The 18,520-nt window shown below is 39.4% G+C and overlaps 1 protein-coding gene across 1 annotated transcript; it reads right to left on the reverse strand.

The window, feature by feature from the left end:
• Positions 1 to 5,373: 5,373 nt before the first annotated feature.
• Positions 5,374 to 7,964, reverse strand: LOC116083419 (ferritin heavy chain-like). Its single transcript, XM_031360207.1, has 4 exons — positions 7,869 to 7,964; positions 7,292 to 7,435; positions 6,730 to 6,849; positions 5,374 to 5,574 (listed from the first exon to the last, which is right to left on the reverse strand). The coding sequence occupies exons 1-4, from the start codon at positions 7,962 to 7,964 to the stop codon at positions 5,374 to 5,376; spliced, it is 561 nt and encodes a 186-aa protein (XP_031216067.1).
• Positions 7,965 to 18,520: the final 10,556 nt, after the last annotated feature.

Genomic DNA, 18,520 nt, shown 5'->3' on the forward strand with positions numbered 1-18,520 from the left:
GTCCTTATTACATGCTGGAGCATCTTCTGGGTATATGCTAGGAGTGGTATAACTGGGTCCTCTTGTAGTACTATCTAATGTGAATTTTCTATGTGCCAATTGTTCATAGCTATTAAGCTAGAAGTGTTAGCTATCTGAGTAATTCCATTTAATGAAATGATTGTGTTCTTATAGAGGAGCTACTGATTCCCTTGGGAACCCCATTTTGTTTGTTTTGTTTTGTTTTGTTTTTGTTTTTTGGGGGGGTTGTTTTTGGTTTTGTTTGTTTGTTTGTTTGAGAGGCCTTCATGATAGTCACTTGAGTAATTATGAATCTAGATAAATCCATGCCAGCTGGTTTTCTTGTGCACAAATTGTAGTTTGTTATCCTGCTTTTAATTAAATGTCACCAGTCCCCCCAAGAACACTGTTCAAATGTCAGCTACCCCATTGTACTTACTGTGCACAGTACAATGAGCTTATTGTGAATGATACAAACTTTATGTTAGCTCTTCAGTCCACAGTTCACTGGGGAATAACAGTGTCTGCAAAGTTCACTGATTAATCCTGTCACTTTGAAAGTAACTGTCATGGTGCACGCCTTTGATCTCAGCACTTGGGAGGCAGAGGCAGGCGGATTCCTGAGTTCGAGGCCAGCCTGGTCTACAGAGTGAGTTCCAGGACAGCCAGGGCTATACAGAGAAACCCTGTCTCAAAAAGCCAAAAAAAAAAAAAGAAAAAAGAAAGAAAGCAAGCATCCAGCAGTGTTTGGCTACTGTTGGTGTGCTGCTCAGTTCATGCACAGTGCATAAATGTACATAGCTGTAGCTGTATTATTTCTTTGTCTCCCAGTAGTAGACTAATATGACATTTTATAAAAAGAATGATAGGAAGAAGGGACATGGATGAGAGTGAAATAAGGAAATGGAAATGATAACACTGAGGGGTGAAATTCTAATCAACCTTAAATGAAATTATAGAAGATAATAGGGTAAATACATCTCCTTATCTCTCTATTCATCCATCTATCTATCTATCTATCTATCTATCTATCTATCTATCTATCTAGTCAGAGAAGCAAAATCAGGAGTGATCTTGGGTATGTATGTGTTCACATAGAACAAACACATACAGATGTACTATTATGAAGAGAGACAGAGACAGAGCACAAAGTCCCCAATGGAGAAGCTAGAGGAAGGACCCAAGGAGCTGAAGGGGTTTGCAGCCCTATAGGAGAAATAATACAAACCAGTCAGTACCCCCAGAGCTCTCAGGGTCTAAACACCAACCAAAGAGTACAAATGGAGGGACCCATGGCTCCAGCTGCATATGTAGCTGAGGATGGCCTGTGGGACATCAATGAGAGCAGAGGCCCTTGGTCTCATGAAACCTTGATGCCCTAGTGTAGGGAAATGCCAGGATAGGGAAGCAGGAGCCTGTGGGTTAGTGAGCAGGGAGAGGAGGGATAGGATAGGAGGGTTTTTGGAGGGGATAAAATTTACAATGTAAATAAAGAAAACATCTAATAAAAAATGTTAAAAAAAAAAAGATTATCTGTTGTTGTATGTTTTGACCTTGAGCTCTTTGTTGTTCTGGATGAACTCAAGTGTTCAGCATTGTAAGGCTCATATATACCTGTCCTATCCTCCTTTTGGGCCACATTTGCATTTGTCAGCCAGTTCACTAAGTCTGTAGTAAGAGATAAGTTTGTGTTTCTCTCTCCCTCTGGATCCATTCAACCTCTTCAGTTCTGAAATTACCTTTCATGGTAAATAGACAAAGGTGCAAAGGGTAGTAGAGATATTTGCCGAAAACCAAGAGAGTGGATTCTTGACTTCTAAATATAAAAAGACAAATATAAAATATCTTACATGTGTATTTTCCAAGACAGCAAAACAGTCTACCAAGTAACTGAATAGGACTAAAATTTGGGTGTCCCTCCTGGAAGTTACTAAGGTTTGATTGTGAAATGTCCCTGTTTTAGGGTTTTACAGCTGTGAAGAGACACCGTGACCACGGCAGCTATTACAAAGGGAAACATTTCATTGGAGCTGGCTTACAATTTCAAAGTTTACTCCATTATCATGGTGGGAAACTTGGTAGCATGCAGGCAGACATGGTGCTGGAAATGGAGCCAAGAGTTCTACATGTAGATCAGCAGGCAGCAGGAAGTAAATGGTCCACTAGGCCTAGGAGCTTCTTAAGCCTCAAAGCCTGCCCCCAGTGACATACCTCCTCCAACAAGACCACGTCTACTTCAACAAGGCCACATCTCCTACAATGCCAGTCCTTATGAGGCCATTTTCACTCAGACTACCACAGTCCCCTCACCCCAATAATCCCCAAAGCTTATTTTGTTTGAACAGGTTGTTCCAAGTTGGTTGTATTTGGGAGGTCAGGGAATTTTTCTACTTGTGATCTGGTTAGCTGAACTGGCCCTGTGGGTGCGGATGCAGTATTATAGCTAATAGTTTTCTACTCCTAATAGATATATGAGCCGGATACTGTATGTTCCTGCCACCAAGGACAGAAGCCACTTCCCTCCCACCCTCAAACTGTGAGTCAACATAAATTTGTCCTTCTGTAAGGACAAATTTAAGGATTTATGTTTCGTCTCCCATGTATTTTGTCACAGTGACAAGATAAGCAACTGATGAAGGGGACAATCTGAAACCCCAGGGAGGTGATTCAACTCACACTAATTGAAGTATTTAAGGACTCAACAGAGCATTGAAGGTGACAGCTTTTACACAGTGAGGCTATGATGGGAATGGCTGAAGGGACACCATTTGCTCATGACAAACTTTTGCGATTGTCTAATGTTCAAAAGTTATTTTTACTAGCTTTATATTAGCAAAGGGTTTTTGTTTGTTCCAGAAAAAAATAGATCCAAAAGATTTATGTGGCTCTTTTCTTTTTTAAAAAAAATTATGTTTTCTTCTGGATGGTAGAGAGACACTGAGCAGTGGGACACATGGGGTATGTGGAAGAGAAGAGGAGCAACAGAGTTAGAACCATCTATGGATGTGGCATTTTAGGAAAAGGGAACAAGGACTAATAACCATGGTTGTTTCTGGGAGTTGTGAGAGAGACTTGTTTTTGAAGAGTGTGATAGATTTGGTTATCAAGTACAGTGCTATTGCTTTTTTACCAAAAGGGTAATATTTGAAAAAAGTAAGAACTGCTGTTCACAAAAAGAATTGTTTCTGGGAAGTGGTGGTACATGCATCTAATTCCAGCACTTAGGAGTCAGAGGCAGGAAGATCTCTGTGAGTTCAAGGCCAGCCTGGTCTACAAAGTGAATTTCTGAACAACTAGGGTTACACAGAGAAACTCTGTCTTAATCCCCATTCTCCAAAAACACTGCTATTTGAATTAATTACATCATACAAGAATACAAGAGAAGTTTTCTATAAAGAAAAGAAGGAAAAGGAAAAGGGAGGAAGGAAGAAAGGAAGGAAAGAAGGAAAGAAGAAACCTTCCATTCAAGAGGCCAGAGAATTAAGAATTCTTAATGCATTCTGCTCTTACACAGGATCTGAATTCTGTACCTACAACAGGCAACTCACAACTGCCTGTACATCCAGTTCCAGGGTATACAGTGTTCTAGCTCCCTGGGCAACTGCATTAAATGGAATACATAGCCATAGACAGATAGACAGACAGACAGACAACACCACACAATTTTCAAATGAAAAATTAAATCTTAAAATTGAATCCTATCAGGAGCAGAATTCACCTCAGTTTTGCATTAGCTAGGACACAAAGATGAGCTGGTTACTATACTTGGTTTGTCAACTTAACTACATCTGGAATTAACTAAAATCCAAGAATAGGGTCACACCAGGAGAAATTTTTGCTCAATTTGAATGTAGCTCGTCTTAAACAGGAGGTCCTAGACATTCCTTCCCTAATAGGTGACCGACCTGACCCTTCCAGGAATGACAATCCTCACTTGCCTTTCCTCCTAAGGCTTGGAATGCTACAGGAACAGAAAAAATGCACTAGCCTCTGCCCTCATGTTTTCACAACGCAGGACTGAGGAGAAAGGAAGACAGGAAGAGAGGCCTGGAGTGTAGACATTTGTTTTCCCTGGTTGTAGGTAATATATGTAAGACATGTGTGGCAGTACCTCGCAATTAGATAAGCAATTTTGTTTTCTTTTAAAAACTCATTTATTTACTTATTTATTTATTCATCCACCCATCCATTCTTCTGTCATATATTACATCCCAACCGCAAGTTTTCCTCCCTCCTGTCCTCCTTGTTTCTCTCCTCAACCCTGCCTCTCCCCTAGATCCACTCCTTTTCTGTTTCCCTTCAGGAAAGAGCAGGCCTCCCAGAGATATCAACCAAACACGGCATAACAAATTTCCATGAGACTGGCCATATACCTCATATTAAGGCTGGAACAGGCAACCTAGCAGGAAGAAAATGGTCCCCAAAGCAGGCAAAGGAGTCAGAGACAGCCTGTTCCCCACTCCCACTATTAGGAGTTCCACAAGAAGTTCTAGCTATACAACCATAACACATACGCAGAGGGCCTAGGTCAGACCCATCCAGGCTCCCTGATTGTCAGTTTAGTCTCTGTGAGCTCCTATGATCCCTGATTACTTGATTCTGCACTAGCCTCCTCATTAGCCATGGGAAGTCCCATCTAAGTTTACATTCTAATTGTTTGCTCCTGAAAACACCTGCTCCCGTAGTTGCTAGTTGACTCTCTGGAAGGGAGGAGAGAAAGCCATATGCTGGGCTGTTTCATTCTGTCCATCTCTCTGCTTAGGAAAAGGCACCAGATGGCATTAGCCATCTGCTGTGCATCCTTCAGGTGAGGGTTGTCCTTTCTACATGAACAACTCTTGTTTTCAAACTGCATTTATTTGAAAACAAAACAAAACAGAAAAGAAAGAAAACCAAAAACGACAGCAAAAGAATTCCTATTTAAAATACATAGAGGAATGAGGGCAGAATATAGGGATTTGAACTTTCCCATTGGTTGGAGAGATGGCTCAGATGTTAAGAGCACTGACTGCTCTTCTAGAGGACCTGGACTTGATTCTCAGCACCCACATGGTAGTTAGTAATGCAGGCAAAACACCCACACACATAAGATAAAAATAAGGTTTTACCACTTAATTGCTACACAATCACATGTGTTTGAATTCCCCTAATCTTGATTGTCACAGAATGTTTGGGAACCATAAATGAAAGCAAATTTAATGTACTGGTACCCTTAGGATACATTTACTAGTCCCACATCTGTCCCTTCTAATGCATTAAAGTCTTAAGCATAATTATGATGCAAAACAGATTTATTTTTATCTAAACAATGAGCATTAGGAAAATGAAAAAGAAAGCAGTCTTCAGCAATTGGAGGTGGTGAAGGCTCTTAAATCACTCTGGCTTTGTGAGCTCCAACTTGCTTTTTTTGCTTCTGAGGTTAAACCCTTCTGCACCTGATGAGGTAGAAGGATTTTCAGTCTGGGGTCCCTTTTCTCTTTTCTTTTCAGTTTTTTGCAGTTGAGTAAGTTGACTTTTCATAAAGTCTTCATTCGTTCCTTGTTTACGGAGGACTGATGCTAAAAATGTTAAGAGCTACAGACATAAACAGCAGGAAAGGGTGCTCATTAAGGACCATGTTTGAAACATGAGGCAATATGCACAAATTGTAGTCCAAAGCACTGCAGATACACAGAATCTCAAGTTTTGCCCAAACCTACCAAATCACTTCCTGAGCCTGAGAAGGATGAAGCTATTCATATGCAGATTGAAGGACCAAGAATGCTGATCAAAGACATTTAAAACTTCTGGGTGAATACAGGCACTCAGCATGCTTGGATATTTCATCAAAGGTGTAGATCTCTTTAAGAAGCACATGCTTCTCAACTCCCTTAACTTGAATCACATGGAGACTTTGACTAGATACCCAGAGCTCATTTTCACTGACTTGGATGTAGTGTTCATGCCTAAAGCCCAGCTCTTTACATCTCTTTAGGGTCCCTTGGTGAGTGTATTGTCTACTCGGATGGAGAACTTTTGTGCTATAGAGATTTCTTATTTTTAGGTTCCTGAGATGCTATGGGCTTGGTGAGTAAGTTGTGCATTGCATAGGAAGAGTTCACCAATAGGCAGGAAGATTTCATCAAGACTATAGATATAATAACATCTAAATGATACTTCCCAGCTGGCAGCACCTTTCCCTGGAACTTAGTTCAAAGGCAAATTAAAGATCTTATGCAAAGCATAGCAAACAAAACATGCTGTGAGTGAATGCCCGCAGTTCTTGGTAGTGAGCTCTCCAAATATTTCAGGAGATGGATGAGCTTAGGCATTTCAGAACAAAGTTTGTAAGGTGGTTGTAAGCACCAGACCATTATTTTGTATAATTGTTTAGGGCACATTACTTCTCAGAAGTCTATCCCATAATGTGTTGCAATCTTAAGGATTATTAAGGTCTCTAACCTCTCATTCCCCTGTCACTCTTAACAATAAGTTTCTGCTCTTCTTTAGGGATAAACATACATGTAATGTATGTGAGTGCTTGTTCCGTGAAGGGATCTACACCCCTGATGAAAAACCCCAGCATGCTCTAAGTGGGTGGGTGCCTGTATTCACCTAGAGGTTTTGAATGTTCTTGATCAATTCTCTTGGTCCTTCAGTCTACATACTGTACTTCTACCTTCCCATTCCATAGGAAAATTTCTAGCCCCACATGAGAGGTGACACTATGAGACTCAAATAACTACTTACATCTGATTCACGACGTGCAACAGCCTTTAGGCCTCGCAGGATGCTGGTTAATGTCACTTCCATCTTCTGAGCCAGTAGAATGGCTTTTATAGGTGTGGTTATTTCCTTCATATCGACCTTCTGTTGGAGAGGGACAGACTTGTTAATTTTCTTCCTCAGAACAACGTTACATTCTACATTACACAAAATGGCGAGACTTGCATAATCTGATAGTTTCCACAAGCTTGGAGTGCCTTGGAGTCAGCTGAGCCTGGGTGGCTCACAGACTAACAGATAACTTGGTCTTGGACTGGGGTTGATGAATTTGCATTTCTTAGGATCCTCAGGTGGCGCTAGTGCTGCTGCTATAGAGAGCACCCTTGACGTAGTTCATTGAGAAAAAAACTAAACAGCATTCGATGACCAAGTTTTACTCCAAGGTACACATGCTTACTCTTGACTAGAGGATAAGCTTAGTGGCAAAGAAGGCCATCTAACAACATGAATAAACTAAGATAGCAAGCAATTGCCTCCTGGGCTAGACGAGGCCCTGCAGAGATGATCACAACAAAATCATACTTACCTCATATATTGGAGGGCAGATCTTTTTGTTACGGGTCCATAGATGTTGTAGGAATTTATCTGCATATTCCCTCCTTGAATCAGCCAGGGTTTCAAAGTATGAGACAAAAGGATAAGTTTCATCGTCAGACTTGAAATTGTGTACCTAGGATAGAGATGAGAATATGAGAACACTGGGGTCGAGGAAAAATTAGTTTTGTTATTAACACTTTTAGTCATTAATTGTTAGATTCAGGACAGAGGCGCAGTGAAAGTTTTGTTAATCCCAACATGTCTAGACTTAAAACAAAACCACATATTGGTATAAACACACTTATTCTGCCTCCCTCTGCTGTTTAATGCCTGTTTATTTGTGGGGGGGGGCACTGAAAATGTTGGCTTTCTTCTTCTCATAGCCCATGATTAGAGTTCTAAATCAACAGATGGCAAAACATCAACATCCTAACCATTGGGTTACCATTTTGCCTAATATCAGATTGCAGATGTAGCTACAAGCATTTCTACAAGGATATCAAATCCATTGTCACCCAGATAAGAGCAAAATCATCCCACATAGCTACTTAAGAGTACATACTAACCATTGCTAAATACACATGGGATGTATGCAGGTGGTAAGCCACAACTTCGTTCAAAGCCTTTGTGCATTCTTCAGAAAAGGGATGGTAGGAAAACATTTCAGCATTAGGATAACTCAACCATAAAAGGAGCGCCTCGATGTTGTAGAGTGCTTCTTAAATCTGATGTGTCAGCCCGCCTCTAACAACAAGGTGAATTTTCTTCCAGCTGTGATTAATAGTAACTAGCAGACCAATAAAGACACCATTTCTCAAGGAAAGAATGACTCTAGTCAGAGGATAACAGAAAAAGATCTGTGGGAGGAGCTTTTCTTTCTAATTATCTCCATGCTCCTATTTCTAAACATGATTAGAGAAGGCTCATATACTCTGGGATAGGGATGGAATGTAATTCATTGCCTTCACTCACTCCTCTCCTTTAAAACCTATGACAGCAGCATGCTGGCTCCACAGTGAGTCTACCCTGTGACCCCAAACCTTGTACATAAGGCCTCAGCAAGACACAGCTGAGCTTAATGTGGGAGAGTTCTGAAAAATCAAAATCATGTCAGCTGGGGAGAGTCGGGCAGAGTCTCTGCTAAGAATACATTTTAAATTTGTGTTAATAGTGGCAGACAGAGAAGTGGAACCGGAAATAAGGCATTTGTCTGGAGAGCAGGAACACACAGCTGTAGCTACCAGATGAGGTCATCATTTCCCAGTTCCTCTGTGGGACCTTTGGGTTCACTACATCATTCTGAAGTCTCTATGTGTCCTGGCATCAACTTCTTCATTATCTCCTGAGGACGAGGACTGTTGTACTTATTTCACTATATCTATGGCTTATATTGGGGTGATTTTAGGCAGGGTGTTGAATTGGTGCTGATTAATTACATCATATTTTCCATGTAAGTAAAGGGTAAAATATTCCATTGGCCTGGTGGATCTCTACTTGGACTTAAATCATGTCTGGATGAATACAAATGGATATAGCATGTGTCCAAAAGTCCATCTTTGTGAGGTGGTGAGGGGCTTAGCAGCCTCCAGAAGGAGGAAGAGTCATGTTAAGTGAAGGGGCTAAGCTTTCAGGGCTGAGTTTCACACACAGTCATCTTAAGGAAGGAATGATTATAAAGATGTTACTTCATTTGTCTCTTTTGATTCCTGATTCAATACAGCCTTTGTCCCAGTTGAATCGATGCTTCTATTTTAGAAAGGAGAGGTAGGTTTTTTTTTTTTATTTCTTTATTTATATGCGAATTTCTCCATTGGAGAGATAGTTTAAGACAGTGCTTCTTACACCATAGTTTGCATAGGAATCACCTGGGGCTTTGATTCAAAAGCAAAACTCTGATTGGTGGAGCCTGACACACTGCATCTCTAACCAGCTGCTGCCAATGCAGGGACACATCTTGAGAGAAAAGGTTAGAAGAACATTCTTGAAAAGCTTCTAATAAAGTTCTGTACTGTAGAAATCACACTGCTGGTGATCTTTGAGGAAGGAGAGAATAGAAGAAGACAGTCTCCAGTCGCTAATGCTGCCCTGACGTGTCTGGGTTGTCATGATCTCCATGGTAGAGTCCTTGGGAAGCAGAAGTGCTAAGACATTTAGGGCTTCTGGATTCTGAACGTCAAAGCAAGTCAAGGGGAAAAAAGTAGTTTCTTGAGGTACCTCTGGGCTCTGTGTTTATTTCCCACTGTGTATATTCATTGATTTTTATTTTTCTTACAGGACATGTTTCCCTTTCTCTGTTTAATTATTTATTTTTGCTAACACTTTTTACAAATATTATTAATGGAGCCAGATACTATCTCTCAATGGCTTTGACGTATATCCTTTAGTGATTAATGGTGTTGATCATTTTTTTATATACTTGCTGCTTGTAAATATCTCTTAAGGAGACAAATATTCATACCACCCATTTATTTTAAAATCTGATATTTCAACTCTTGCTTTGGAGATTATTATTTTCCACTTTATATTCTGATTTTATATATCCCTTTTTGAATAGTTTGCAACCTTTGTGATTGTTCAGCTGTCTCTGCGCTGCACTGGCCATTTCCTTTTCTATAGAGCAGAAGTCGTTGGATTTCTTGTGGTGTCTTTTATCTAATTTTGCTGGCAGTATTTTGAAAATCGTATTTAAAGCAACATCACCCACACCGATGCTTACAGCACTTTTCCTCCGTTGCCCTTTCGTAGTGTCAGGTTTTGTATTTAGATCTTTGATTTATGATTCACAGATTCTGACTATAACGGGAAAATGTATGGTTTCAGTGTGAAATGTGCCCTACAGGATAATGTGTTTGAACACTTGGTCCCCAGGTGATGGTGGCACTGCTTTCTGAGGTTGTGGTATATTTTTGAAATGAGTCTGGGTGGCAGATATAGGGCCAGAGAGGTGGAGCTTCGAGGCAGTAGGCCATTTCTGCTGTGGCCTAAGCTCCCTGCTGGTGATCTGCTGTGAAGTGACAAGCTGAACAGTAAGTGACCACTGCTGTGGGCACAGTTGCAGTAGTAGCCAGCATGGCTATGATGGACTACATCCACTCAGACACAGTTACTTCTAGGGGCATAGCTCAGGCAGTGGACTTACTCAATATTCGTGAGGGTTTCGTCTCCCAACAAAACAAACAAAAATGAATTAAGTATGTGTGAACTCTTTTCTTTTCCAAATAGATAATGAATAAAATATAAACTTTGATAATTAATAAATAATCCTACTTAGAATAATACATATAATACATGATAATTCTGTAAAGTTTCAGGTATGCCTACATTTTTTCCCCTAAATCAATCCCTACAGTCTGGAACTTTCTTACATATAATTCAAGGAAAAGCATATGAAATCACATTTTTTTTCCCAAAGACAACACATCCAAGTTTATTTTAGCAGTACAAATTGATCTTGAGAATTGTTTTGCTTGGTTTGGATTGCTTTGTTATTTTTAGGTCACGAAGTTGTATGGGTAAGGAAAGAGGAATGGATATGAGAAGAACTAGGGGGATTGGTGAGGCTGAACATAACACATACAAAATTCTCAAAAAACTGATTTTAAAAAGGAACACAAAGAGGAAAATAAATAAATACAAAGAATAAAGTAGACATACACAAAAAAAGAAAAGAAAAAGAAAAGAAATAAAACTTCAAAAAGTAAAAATTTTAAAGAAAAAAAAATGTAAGAGACCAGGCAGAATTATTTTCCAATAGATACCTACTGATTTCTCTCTGTCTTTTTTTTTTTTAATTGGATATTTTCTTTATTTACATTTCAAATGTTTTCCCCTTTCCAGGTCCCCCCTTGGAAACCCCCTATTCCATACTCCCTCCCCCTTCCTCTATGAGGGTGCTCCCCTACCCACCCACCCACCCTCTCCTCTCCTCTCTTCCCTCCCTGGCATTTCCCTACACTGGGGCATCAAACACCCTCAAGACCAAAGGCCTCTCTTCTCACTGATGTCCAACAAGACCAACCTCTGCCACATATGTTTTGTCCTTTGCCTTACAGAAGCTTTGTAATTTTATGAGTTCTGATTTGTCAATTCTTGATCTTAGAGCATAAACTATTGCTGTTATCCTCAGGAAAATTTCCCCTGTGCCCATGTGCTCGAGGCTCTTCCCACTTTTTTTTCTATTAGTTTCAGTGTATCTGGTTTCATGTGAGGTCCTTGGCCCACTTGGACTTGAGCTTTGTACAATAAGAATGGACCGATTTGCATTCTTCTACATGCTAACCTCCAATTGAGCCAGCACCATTTGTTCGAAATGCTGTCTTTTTTCCACTGGATGTTTTTAGCTGTTTTGTCAAAGATCAAGTGACCATAGGTGTGTGGGTTCATTTCTGGGTCTTCAATTCTATTCCACTGTTTCACCTGCCTATCACTGTACCAGTACCATGCAATTTTTATCACAATTGCTCTGTAGTACAGCTTAAGGTCTGGGATGGTGATTCCACCAGAGGTTCTTTTATTGTTGAGAATAGTTTTCCTTATCCTAGCATTTGTTATTTCAGATGAACTTGCAAATTGCTCTTTCTAACTCTATTAAGAATTGAGTTGGAATTTTGATGGGGATTGCATTGAATTTATAGATTGCTTTTGGCAAGATGGCCATTTTTACTATATTAATCCTACCAGTCCATGAGTATGGGAGAACTTTCTATCTTCTGAGATCTTCTTCGATTTATTTCTTCAGAGACTTGAAGTTTTTGTCATACAGATCTTTCACTTGCATAGTTAGAGTCACACCAAGATATTTTATATTATTTGTGACTATTTTGAAAGGTGTTGTTTCCCTAATTTCTTTCTCAGCCTGTTTATCCTTTGAGTAAAGGAAGGTCACTGATTTGTTTAAGTTAATTTTGTTCCCAGCCACTTTGCTGAAGTTGTTTATCAGGTTTAGGAGCCCTCTGGTGGAATTTTTGGACTCACTTAAGCATACTATCATATGATCTGCAAATAGTGATATTTTGATTTCTTCCTTTCCAATTTGTATCCCTTTGACATCCTTTTGTTGTGTAATAGCTCTGGCTAGGACTTTGAGTACTATATTGAATAGGTAGGGAGAGAGTTGACAGCCTTGCCTAGTCCCTGATTTTAGTGGGATTGCTTCAAGTTTCTCTCCATTTAGTTTGATGTTGTACTGGTTTGCTGTATATTGCTTTTAGTATGTTTAGGTATGGGCTTTGAATTCCTGATCTTTCCAAGACTTTTATCATGAAGGGATGATGGATTCTGTCAAATATTTTCTCAACATCTAATGAAATGATCATGTGTTTTTTTTCTTTGAGTTTGTTTATATAGTGGATTACGTTGATGGATTTCCGTATATTGAACCATACCTGCATCCCTGGGATGAAGCCTACTTGATTATGATGGATGATTGTTTTGCTGTATTCTTGGATTCAGTGTTTGAGAATTTTATTGAGTATTTTTGCATTGATAATAATAAGGGAAATTGGTCTGAAGTTCTCTTTCTTTGTTGGGTCTTTGTATGGTTTTGGTAATCAGAGTAATTGTGGCTTCATACAACCGATTGGGTAGAATACCTTCTGTTTATATTTTGTGGAATAGTTTGAGGAGTATTGGTATTAGGTCTTCTTTGAAGGTCTGATAGAACTCTGCACTAAACCCATCTGGTCCTGGGTTTTTATTGGTTGGGAGACTATTAATGATTGTTTCTATTTCTTTAGAGGATATGGGGCTCTTTAGATCATTTATCTGATCTTGATCTAGTATCTGTCTAGAAAATTGTCCATTTCATCCAGGTTTTCCAGTTTTGTTGAGTAAAAGCTTTTGTAGTAGGCTCTCATGATTTTTTGGATTTACTCAGTGTCTGTTGTTATGTCTCCCTTTTCATTTCTGATCTTGTTAATTAGGATAATGTCTCTGTGCCCTCTACTTAGTCAGGCTAAGAGTTTATCTATTTTGTTGATTTTTCTCAAAGAACCAGCTCCTGGTTTGGTTGATTCTTTGTATAGCTTTTTTTTTTTTTTTATTTCCACTTGGTTGATTTCAGCCCTGAGGTTGATTATTTCCTGCCATTGACTCCTTTTGGGTGAAGTTGCTTCTTTTTGTTCTAGAGCTATCAGGTGTGCTGTCAAGCTGCTGGTGTGTGCTCTTTCCAGTTTCTTTTTGGAGGCACTCAGAGCTATGTGTTTTCCTCTTAGAACTGCTTTCATTGTGTCCCATAAGATTGGGTATGTTGTGGCTTCCTTTTCATTAAACTCTAAAAAGCCTTTAATTTCTTTATTTCTTCCTTGGCCAAGTTATCATTGAGTAGAGTATTGTTCAGCTTCCACATGTATGTGGGCTTTCTATTGTTTATGTTGTTATTGAGTATCAGTCTTAGTTTGTAGTGATCTGATAGGATGCATGGGATGATTTCAATCTTCTTGTATCTGTTGAGAGCTCTTTTGTGACTGATTTATATGGTCAGTTTTGGAGAAGGTACCATGAGATGCTGAGAAAAAGGTATATCCTTTTGTTTTTCGGATAAAATGTTCTATAATTATCTGTTAAATTCATTTGCTTCAAAACTTCTGTTAGTTTAACTATGTCTCTGTTTAGTTTCTGTTTCCATGATTTGTCCATTGGTGAGAGTTGTGTGTTGAAATCTCCCACTATTATTGTGTGCCATGCAATGTGTGCTATGGGCTTTAGTAAAGTTTCTTTTATGAATGTGGATGCCCTTGCATTTGAAGCATAGATGGTCAGAATTGAGAGTTCATTGTGGTAGATTTTTACCTTTGATGAGTATGAAGTGTCCCTCCTTATCTTTTTTGATCACTTTAGGTTGAAAGTTGAGTTGATTTTATTCAATATTAGAATGGCTACTACAGCTTGTTTCTTGGGACCATTTGCTTGGAAAATTGTTTTCCAGCCTTTTACTCTGAGGTAGTATCGGTCTTTGTCACTGACGTGGGTTTCCTGTATGCAGGAAAATGTTGGGTTCTCTTAATGTAACCAGTCTGTTAGTCTATGCCTTTTTATTGGGGAATTGAGTCCATTGATATTAAGAGATATTAAGGAAAAGTGATTGCTTCTTCCTGTAATTTTTGTTGTTAGTCGTGGAATTCTGTTCACATGACTATCTTCTTTTAGTTTTGTTGAAAGATTACTTTCTTGCTTTTTCTCGGGTATAGTCTCTCTCCTTGTGTTGGAATTTCCCATTTATTATCCTTTGAAGGGCTGGATTTGTGGAAAGATATTGTGTAAATTTGGTTTTGTTATGGAATACCTTAGTTTCTCCATTTCAGGTAATTGAGAGTTTTGCTGGGTATAGTAGTTTGGGCTGGCATTTGTGTTCTCTTAGGTCTGTATGACATCTGCCCAAGATCTTCTGGCTTTCATAGGCTCTGGTGAGAAGTGTGGTGCAATTCTGATAGTGTAGAAACTTGACTCAACCCAGAGAACACAGATTGACAATAGATCGTTGCAATAACATGAGGTTTATTGATCCACATACGTGAGGTTGCCCACCCTCATGGGAAGGGGGGTTAACCCCAAACTCAGGAAGCACACATCTTTTATACTTTACAGAGGGCAGATTTCTGCAACAGGGCTAGCTGGCTTATTCTGGTTGGTGGCACAAAGGATAAAGGATCTCATCAGGCATTGGTTGGCTTGCTTAGGAGGCTGTTCTTGGCTTAGTCAGCCAACTTCCCTATCCAACTCTGCACCTGGCCTTGAAAAGTCCCTAGGAAGGGGGTGAGTAACTAAGTGGTAGGGGGGACTGTCATCAGCAAGGTCAAGGTGACAGTTTGTGGTCTTTTTCGAAATTCATCACATAGAGGGGTTGGATTTTTTTTTCAAAAATTGCTAATCTTGTTTTCGTGGACTTTAATGTCATTGTGACCATCAGTTATTTTTGTTTTGGCTGGTCTTAGCCTGGTCATTCTGATTCAATATCCTGACCACCAGGACTTTGTTTTTATAACATATCCTTGGCTATCTCTGGAACACAACTCAGTGTCTGAAGCTGCTGCTTGCTACTGTAAAACTTTGTTCCCACACTGCTTGCTGCTTATAGGAGCTAGAACATGGTCCCCTTATTTTACTGAGAAACTTTATTTCTACATTCCCAGAACTCTATTTTTCATTTTATTACTTCAATAGGTCTGCCTTTATATGTTACTAGATCTTTTTCCCTTACTGCTTTTAAAATTCTTCCTTTGTTTTCTGCATTTGGTGTTTTGATTATTATATGATGGGAGGAATTTCTTTTCTGGTCCAGTCTATTTGGAGTTCTGTAGGCTTCTTGTATGTTCCTGGGCATCTCTTTCTTTAGGTTAGTGAAGTTTTCTTCTATAATTTTGTTGAAGATATTTACTGGCCCTTTAAGTTGGAAATCTTCACTCTCTTCTATACCTATTATCCTTAAGTTTGGTCTTCTCATTTTGTTCTGGATTTCCTGGAGGTTTTGGGTTAGGCTCTTTTTGCATTTTGCATTTTCTTTGATTGTTGTGTCAATGTTTTCTATGGTATATTCTGCACCTGAGAATCTTTCTTCTATCTCTTGTATTCTGTTGATGATGCTTGCATCTATGATTCCTGATCTCTTTCCTAGATTTTCTCCCTCCAGAATTGTCTTCGTTTGTGATTTCTTTCTTGTTTCTATTTCCATTTTTAGATCTTGTACAGTTTTGTTCATTTCCTTCACCTGTTTGATTGTATCGTGTTTTCCCGCAGTTCTTTGAGGGATTTTTGTGTTTCCTCTTTAAGGGCTTGTTCCTGTTTACCTATGTTCTCCTGTATTTCTTTAAGATAGTTATTTATGTTCTTCTTAAAATCCTTTATCAGCATCATGAGATATGATTTTAAATCTGACTCTTGCTTTTCCGGTGTGTTGGGGTATCCAGGACTTGCTGTGGTGGGAGTACTGGGTTCTGATGATGCCATGTACTCTTGGTTTCTGTTGGTAAGATTCTTGAGTTTGCCTTTCTCCATCTATTAATCTCTGGTGTTAGATGTTCTTGCTGTCTCTGGCTGGAGCTTGTTCCCCCTGTGGGTCTGTAAGCCTGTGTCAGCACTCCTGGGAGACCCGCTCTCTCCTGGTAAGACCTGTGCACAGAGGGCTGAGAAACAGCCTCACATCCTGGGTGCACATGGAGGCAGGAAGGACCCTGTCCCAGCTGCTCTGCAGCTTCTGAGGCCTGTACCCTCCTGGTTGGTCCTGCCTTAGACAGTCACTTGAGAGAAAATCCTCCCCCTGCCCCCGCCCAAATCTATCCGTGAAAAGTGAAGATAAAGAGCTCATTATTCACCCAACAATCCTGTTTCATATATGTGCTCTAAATTGCATCAAATTCACTAAAAGTTCATACTTTGCTGGGTTTTTAAATCTTTATTGATTATGAATTTTTGTTTTTTTGTTTATTTATTTTTACTTTCTTTTTGGTGGGGCTAGTATGAAGGGATGGAGATGAGTGGGATTGAGGGTGCATGATGAGACTTTGGACTTTTAAAGAGCATTGTGGCTGTTAATGGCTTGGAACATTTGAAATTGTAATGAGTCCTTTCTCTTATGAGGTGACCATGAGCTTGTGGGGGCTGGGGGCATTTTGTTTTAAAATTAATTTGCTTGGGTATTAAGTTAACAAGCAGCAGAATTGTGATGGCTAATCTTACTTGTTGACTTGAAGTTATTTAGATTTCAACCTGTGCATCATGACCCTCACAAGGGTTGCATATCAGATATCCTACATATCAGATATTTACATTTTGATTCTTAATAGTAGAAAATTACAGTTTTGAGGTAGCAAGAAAATAATTTTATGATTTGGAGTTTGCCACGCTATCTCTTATTCTCTTTTTCTTCTCTCAATTAATATTAGGCCGGGATAGGCTCTCACTAGGGTGCTGCAGACCCGCTGATAGGTAGATCAGTTATAGGTGAGTAATCTAAACATTATGGGGCAGTCAGGTTCATACCTAGATGCCTCACCAACAGTGGAGCAGAGAATTGCCCAGGCTGTAGGAGTGAAGAGATGAAAATTTAGCGCCTAATTGCAGGTTCCAGCTGCGGAGGGTCTAGAACACCTGGGGAGATTGCAAAAATCCCTCAGAAGGAAGTTCCATAAAGATGGAACTCTGCTCGTTCAAGAAGCAGGTAATAGCCGGGCGGTGGTGGCGCACGCCTTTAATCCCAGCACTTGGGAGGCAGAGACAGACAGATTTCTGAGTTCCAAGACAGCCAGGGCTATACAGAGAAACCCTGTCTCGAAAAATACAAAAAAACCCAAACAAACAAACAAACAAAAAAAACCCTGAAATATAAAGCAAAGGCTGATTTAAATTGCCCTGCTAGAAAACTGCTTGTAAAAGGGGTCAGAAGCTTAAGTTTTAAACTCTTTGATCTAAATTTATAAGATTTGTGTAACAACTTTTAGTTTCTAACTACTCTTAAAGGTATAAATATATTCTGTATTGGATATGGTAAAACGTTGTAACATCAGTAATTGAAAGCTAGTTTAAAGCTGGTAACTCAGATAACACGTAACATTAACACATGGCGGGAATCAGCCAAGATGGCTGAAATCTCAACAAAAGATTCCAGTTAGAACCTTACAGCCACTTAACATAAAGACAGTGACTTAAGTTACAGGTCATTTTCCAAGCGGTAGAATTCAGAACAGGTGTTTAGTTTAGTAGCTGCTTAATAAATCATTTGATAGATTGTTAGATAACCCACCAAAAAATAATATCAACTGTTACTTTAGAAAGAATATGACAAAAACACTATGCCACGCAGCCTATCAGTCAACACCATGATTTTACTTTCCAGAGACCTGGCATACTCTGAGAAGTTAACTCAAAATAACCCAGGCTTGCTAGCTTCGGTTCAGAGGCAGAGAGACACTTAAATGGCTTTGTGACATGAATGTGGTGTTTTTGATTTTGATTTTGGAGAATATAGATTGTTTAATATTGGGTTTTGCTTTTTCAAACAACAAAATTGCCCTTAGAATCTTTTGGGTGTATCTTAGGTGGTTTGCTCAGTGAAATATTTACATTTGAGTTAATGCAAAAGTGCAGAGGATCCTGTAAAGCCTGAGAAACATTCCTTTTGTTTTACAAACCAGGCCTAGAGAAGTCTTCCCAACCTTACCTCTCCCTTACCTCAGAGAAATTGTTTTTGAGACAAAACCAGTGTAGTCACAGTTCTATAGGTGTG

The sequence above is a fragment of the Mastomys coucha genome, unplaced genomic scaffold (assembly GCF_008632895.1).
Source record: "Mastomys coucha isolate ucsf_1 unplaced genomic scaffold, UCSF_Mcou_1 pScaffold12, whole genome shotgun sequence".
NCBI lineage: Eukaryota > Metazoa > Chordata > Mammalia > Rodentia > Muridae > Mastomys > Mastomys coucha.